General features: G+C 40.1%; 1 protein-coding gene across 2 annotated transcripts in view; it reads left to right on the top strand.

Annotated features, from left to right (window-relative positions):
• The window catches only part of dennd2b (DENN domain containing 2B), a 41424-nt gene extending 35380 nt beyond the window's left edge, over positions 1–6044 (top strand). For both annotated transcript variants that reach the window (XM_088296471.1, XM_088296470.1), the window contains exons 15-20: positions 1902–2079; positions 3024–3065; positions 3192–3303; positions 3733–3972; positions 5262–5348; positions 5665–6044. In XM_088296471.1, the coding sequence (XP_088152597.1) occupies positions 1902–2079; positions 3024–3065; positions 3192–3303; positions 3733–3972; positions 5262–5348; positions 5665–5699 (694 nt within the window). In that variant the 3' untranslated portion in view covers positions 5700–6044. The remainder of the gene's footprint in view (positions 1–1901; positions 2080–3023; positions 3066–3191; positions 3304–3732; positions 3973–5261; positions 5349–5664) is intronic.
• Positions 6045–7136: the final 1092 nt, after the last annotated feature.

The raw sequence follows: 7136 nt of genomic DNA on the forward strand, positions 1-7136 counted from the left end.
AGCGGTAGTGATGGGTAAATAAAGCTTCAAATCTGCTTCATGAAGCAGTTGTCGTATTTTCTGACTCCTCTAGATGGCACTCTCTGTTCAACATTGGGCTGAAAGCACACTGAAATGCCATTTTAAAAATCTTAACCAACAGTGCCATCTAGAGGACTCAAAAATACAGCAGCTGGTTCATGAAGCAAATTTGAAGCTTCATTTTCCCATCACTACCCAGCGGCGCAGCTTTTCCTAGATTGGTGCCCCGTCAGTCCCTGCGGGGATGAGATCCTTTAGGAATTGCGTATCAAACCTTCCACAGGCCAAAAAGAAACTTCAAGTGTTCTATGTTCCTTATTTACTGGAAAATACAGCATTTTGGGTTTTTGTCAATTTCATTTTTATTTTCGGCCGGTCATTTAACTCCAAATGCCGCCGAGAATAAGAACATGCGATTATGACTTATCAGTACAGATTGATTATGTTTCACTGGGCTGTGTGTGCGTGAAGTCACATAGAAGAGAGCAACTTGTTGTTTGATGACAGCGAGCATAGAGAAACATTTCTCATTAAAAGTTTATCTCAAGTGGGGTGTGTTTGCATACCATGTTTGATCCTGGGTCTTGTTCTTGATCCATACTGATTTGTCGGAGCTCTGGTGTGTGCGTGTGTGTGTGTGTGAGTGTATGTGATCGGACCCACAGTTTATTTTCACTCGCTTGTGAAACAGACTGGACCGTATGTAGCGGACGAAGGGGGGAGGGGGGAGGAGGAGGAGGGTCAGCCACTGTCAACAAGTGACGGATCGTGAGAAAGACGAGCTGCTATTTGGGATCTGGATGTTATACCACAGCTGTCAAAGGGGAACAGAAGTGCTGCATTTTTGGGGCTATTTGCGTCAACAGGACTCCGATTTAACCGTTGCAGCATGTTCAGTGGTCATGACTCAAAAATTCAGCATGCCAAGTTCTTTCTATCCCTGTGCCTTGACGTGGATGCGCACACAAAATGTGTTTCACTTTATTATGGCAGTGACTGAATGGATCGTGTGTGAAGCGAGCGGTAATATGGACATTTTTTTATTGGCCTGCCACAAATTCTAATAATAAAACAAACAAACATGGCTTAGTTAAGGAAATTACCATATTTTCCGGATGATAAGCCGCTACTTTTTTCCTAGATTTTGAACCATGTGGCTAATACAACGGTGCAACTTTACTGTGGATTTTTCTTTCGCCACTAGGGGCGCTCTATAGTTCAGAAAATACGCTTCAAAACTTTTTTTTTTTTTATCTTAGTCTGTTCAGTTTTAATGAGCAAAGTTGTTGCCGTGTTAAAAAGCACTGTTTTAATAATCGGTTTATGGACCTGTGCATTCACAGTACAAAATCATTCTCAGTAAACAATTTTATAGCCTGGTGCGCCTTGTATATTTTTTCTTTTCTTTTCTTTTTTTGAACATCTGCGGCTTATATACAGGTGTGCTTTATAGTCCAGAAATTATGGTACAAAAAATGTAAACATTATTTTTCTTAAATTAAAAGGGAAAAAATAATTTTAGTTTAATGTTATAAAATATAACACACATTTTTAATTCTGAAAAAAAAAAGACTTTTGTTATATATAATGCAGATAAAAAACCATTTAAGAAATCCATTTCAGCAATAGAGCACACTAAAAAAAAAACGTTTTATTTTGCCACTAATAACACAAAAATCAGATGTACACATCTGTATGCTGTACAGAGGTTTGAGCTGTACCAAATGTGACCATTTTTTTTCCCTGTCCGTCCAATGTTGTTCACCACAAGGCCCTATTAGGGAACAAAACATCAATATTGCAAAATCTTTCATAATTATTTTTCAGGCATGGTCTCTGCAATGTCGTGATGAAATTGTGTATTTGTCCTCCACCATCAGTACGCTGTCCAGCTGCATGCACGCCGTGGTCGCGCTGCTCTACCCCTTCTCCTGGCAACACACCTTCATCCCGGTGCTGCCCGGGTCCATGTTGGACATTGTCTGCTGTCCCACTCCCTTCCTGGTGGGGCTGCTTTCCAGCTCCTTGCCGAAGCTCAAAGAATTGCCTGTAGAAGAAGTGAGTACGGTGTTTGGAACCAATGGTTTTATTCGATCAAGAACTACTTTTAATCGAGTCAAAATGTTTTTCATTGATCAATTTATTGTGTCCTTAAAATCCCTTTTAGTCCTTACATCCTCATCGTTCCTGTGCGCAATATTTCAAATAGATAACACAGCTGCATGAGAGATGTCCAGTTGACAGTCTGCCAACAGGTTTTGGGCTACTGCTCCTTCAGCTATCGTTTCACTTGTGGCGAAACCCTTCGATACTATTTTGACCAAAATTGACCTGTTGTGACATTTGACAGCAATGAAAATATCCTACGGGAATTACACAAAGAGGAATTTAGCTTAGCTTATGTTTAGCATCTGCGTTGTGGCGCTTTACCCCTTTAAGTAATTAGTGAAAACAAATTGTGCAGCAGCAAAGTACTGACATTGATTTACCCTTCATGCTCTGTGCATCACGGCTAATATTACTGCCGTACTGATAAGCTACATGCCCCGCTGCAGTATGATCAGCTGCTGAATTTTGCAGATCTGCGTGTTCTGCCTCGAATTCCAGTGGGATTCAATCATTTTTTTAGAGACCCGGTAAAAATAAACTCTCAATATACTATGTGCAAATGGAAAATGTGCATTATCGAAGGGTTTTGTAACTCAGGGCGGGGAAGTGAAATATTCTACTATTTCAAAAACACACGCGAACAAGCAGGTGGTGAGCATTAAAGCGTTGGCTGCCATTTTCGGACCGAGTGTGGATTTGTCGGTTCATGGCTGTCAGCCGCATCTGCTCGGCATCAACGTTGCTCCTCATGTTGCCAATTGACATTTGGAGCAGGCGGATATTTTGATACAAGTCTTGTATTAGAAGTCATGAGGTTGTCCTTGGTGACCGTAAACGACATTAAGGAGATGCTGTTGTTGTCTGGCTGTTTATTTCCTTTCATTTCTTTTCAGGCATTAATGGTGGATCTCGGAACCGACCGTTTCATCAGACAGGTTTGTCTTTAAACACGTGCAGGAAACGCTTTCACAAGGCTGTAAAACACGTTGAAAGTCATCCTGTAAAATGTTGTTTATATTCAGTGATTGTGCTGTTTGTCTTTTTTATATGTTTGTTTATAGATGGATGACGAGGCCTCACTGTTGCCGCGGAAACTTCAAGCGGCTCTGGAACAAGCGCTGGAGCAGAGGAATGACATCATCAGTCAGGACTCAGACAGCGAGTCGGATGAAGGTAAATAAGTGACAAACTGTGACATGACTGACGTTCATAACAGCTTCTGTATGCGAATGGAAAGTTAAAAACAGTCTCACAGCTTGGTTTTCAGTGTCCATTAACTCATCCACTGTCAGGCCAGGTAAAATATATAAAAATATATCAATAATTTACTTTTTGGCGTCTATATCCGTCAATGGGAGTGAATGAGTTAATTGAGATCAATTGTTCATGAGTTTCAGGCTCAGTGGACGGAGAGTTAACGAGCTCTGTCTCTCACTCTGCATGGTCGTCAATAGCAGCGGGTGCATTTTACTGCCCGGTCGTGCCAAACTTCTGTTTCTCCTTACAAAGACGCTGTTCTCGAACTATTAAAAGACCCATTCTTTCCTTTCAAACCTGTCAACCTGCCATCCAAAGTTATTTTCCGCTTTTGTGTGTTTGCAGAGTACAACTCTTTGAACAGTCTGGTGTCTGAGGCCTTCATTCGCTTCTTCCTGGAGACCATCGGCCACTACTCTCTGTTCATCACCCAGAACGAACGCGGCGAACGTGTTTTTCAGAGAGAAGGCTTTCGCAAGTCGGTGGCATCCAAGAGCATTCGCCGCTTCTTAGGTGTCTTTATGGAGTCGCAGATGTTTGCAGGCTTCATTCAAGATCGAGAGTTGAGGAAGACTCGTGCCAAAGGTAGATCCTCCGTTTGGCACATTTGGAAAGCCATTAGACCATTTATTTCTTGAGATTCCTGTACTAGTATTGTCTTTGTCCTAACTAGTATGAGTAGTCAGTGCGCTAGTAGAATGGTAACGTTTTTTTCCCCTCAACTGTATGACGTTTGACAACTTTGGCGTACTAGTAGCATGTCCTGTCGAGGGATACCTGCGCACTAGACATCTGTCTGCTCTTAAGCGCTAGGTGTCAGTAGAACTAGTAATGTCCTGTTACTAGCGATGGGAAAATGAAGCTTCAAATTTGCTTCGCGAACCTGCTGTTGTATTTTTGAGTCCTCTAGATGGCACTGTTGGTTTGAATAAAGGGTTTAAAAAATGAGCAATTCATTGTTCTTTCAGCCCAATGTTAAACAAAGAGTGCCATCTAGAGGAGTAATAAAGAACTACAACTGGTTCATGAAGCAAATTTGAAGCTTCATTTACCCATCACTACCTGCTGCTATTCCAGAGCTGTCCTACTTGTGATATTTAATCGTGTACAAATACATGGATGGCCCTTACGTTGGATATCAAAAATATTGAATAAAATCTCAAATGGCTTTCTGGACGGCACTAGTAGAGGAACAAATTTTGCCAGTAAGACAGTCATTTAACTAGTGCGCTGAATTGTCTTACTATTGATGACAAGGGCCATACTAGTACAAGGACTGTAAGAGGGTGATCAAGGATATCAAGACCTTAAACCAATATTAAGGATATCCAAATAGTTGTGATTATGAGTGTGAATATTTGTTTGTTTTAAAATGATACTAGCAGTCAAAAAGTGGCACTAATAGTGTTTTCATTTATTTAATAGCCTTTATATTTATCTCAAGGTCCATGCACAGTACTAGTACACTTTTTCTCACTAGTAGGAAAACATTGGCACACTAGTTGGACCACTACATGTTACTAGTGAGGCAAAACTGAGCACTCGTTGACAACTGCATGTGAGCACTACTACTAATGACAACATACCGGTTAGATATCTAGTGTTTCACTTATATTACTTATAGCACACAGAAGTCAACTTGTGCACAGTTTTGCAGCACTAGTAGAAAGATGAAGTTATCCTACTAGTGGCCAAGGCAGTAAGCGAAAAAAAAAACTTAACTACTGTAGTCTTCCAGCTAATGTGCTGAACTGTAAACGCGGGAATGGCTGTTCATGTTCCCACTTAGTTCAAGAGTGTTGACTACCTTTGTCCTCAAGCTGTAACGCTTACCGCTGCACTAGTACTGACCTCTAGTGGCAATACTGTGACAGGTCTGTTTGAGCAGAGGGTGGATCAGTACTTGGAGGAGTTGCCAGACACGGAGCAGAGTGGCGTCAACAAGTTCCTCAAAGGCCTTGGTGAGGTGTCTGAAGGACTTTTTAAAATATTCAGGGAATCATATTGTTCATATAATTGGTGTGATTGTGAATGTGAGCGGTTATCTGTCTATATGTGTCCTGCAATTGCCCAGGGACCTCACATGTCGCCCCGAGTCTCCAGCTCACCCATGACACTAATGATAAAAAATGGATGGGAGAATATACAACTATAAATAGCCGTAAATCAATTATTTTGCGAGTGTCCTGTTGAGAAGACTTAAGTTAATTACTATGTTATTACTATCAATTACTATGACTATGAATTACTATGATATACTTTGTTTGGCTTTTTCAGGAAGCAAAATGAAGTTTCTCCACAAGAAGAACTGAGGCGTCCCCTGCCCCCATTTGAAGCCTGACGTCCTGCATTTTTGCATCGTGATCCCCGTTACTTGGTGTCAACTTGTACAGTACATATTTCACAGTGAGGTGGCCCTCGAGGATGAACTATAGCCACGGCGGGATGGTACACACAAGTTGGGCTACTCAGAAACCACTGGTGTTCTTGTAAAGAGTGTATGTGACGTGACAATAGCGTTTAAATGTACAGTTTGTATGCTTCCGTGCTTCCATCAGTTCAAGACAGAAGCATCAGAATCGTTTCTAAGATGCATCAAGACGATGAACTGTAAACATATTTTGCAATCTTTCAATAAAAAACAAACTTAATTGAAATCATTCAGTAATATGTGTCACACATGTGCGACTTAATCCCTCTCTTTAGTTAGCTCCTCTAAATAATCATTCGAGTGTCCCAAAGAGAAGCAGGTTACGCCCAGCATCCGCTGAGGCCGCTGCAAGATCCCATAAGGCCTGGTAAGTCTAACAGCAGCTACGTTAACCTAATTACGTCTGGTCTCATCACTGTTGGCTGTCACCGCCGTGCTCTCATTAGTCCCCCGTTGACTCGGGCTGACATGTTTCTTTTGCTCTGCTTGTCTGCAATTAACTCTTCACTCCAAGTAACGTGGAATCACTGTGAGCTGCTATGGATGTTTTACCATCAACCCAGAGGTGATCTTCCCTTTAGGCAATCATATTGATGCTTAATATTACCATCTTAATTCTATGGAAGCAACTCTTCACTGGGCAGGGCGATTATCTTTTTAAATGGTTATATAACTGATCACTTGAGCTGTCAGATAATTGTAACATGTCAAAAGATGGACAGAATGACCTAAATGATCACCTTTTGACAAAATTTAATGCAAACAATATATTTATTTTTTTTGCTGTTAACTTTTCGCCCAGTATACATGCATCACTGGTACAAAAAGCTTCTGTTTCTCATATTTCTTCATTTCTTTCCCTGCCAGAATGGAGTATGGCTTTCAAAACTGATGCTCATAATATTACAATAAATGTAATTATTAATTTTTTGACTATACATTTGGCTCAAACTAAGTTTGTTTTGGAACAGTTAGCATAACAGCTAAAACAGCTAATATTTTTTATTTATTTATTTTTTCGCAAAAAAAGTACTATTTGCATTGATTTGCAGGTTCTATTACTTTAATTTCCAGTAATTCCAAAATTAGATTATTTACATAAAACTTTAAAAAGTAACAATGTAAAAATTTCTACAAACATGTTAGTGCCAAAAATCATTTTTTCTTTTTAATTTAGAAATTATTTTCAATTAAAATAATGAATGGCTGGAATAATAATATATAAATACATTATGTCACACAGTTCTACAAACCGTCAGAAGTAATCCACGAGAACTCCATAGTCTCGCGATAAACTGTGAGATCTAACGATCCCAAA

This window comes from Idiotropiscis lumnitzeri, chromosome 5 (genome assembly GCF_059441095.1).
Source record: "Idiotropiscis lumnitzeri isolate Australia: NSW breed Sydney's pygmy pipehorse chromosome 5, RoL_Ilum_1.0, whole genome shotgun sequence".
NCBI lineage: Eukaryota > Metazoa > Chordata > Actinopteri > Syngnathiformes > Syngnathidae > Idiotropiscis > Idiotropiscis lumnitzeri.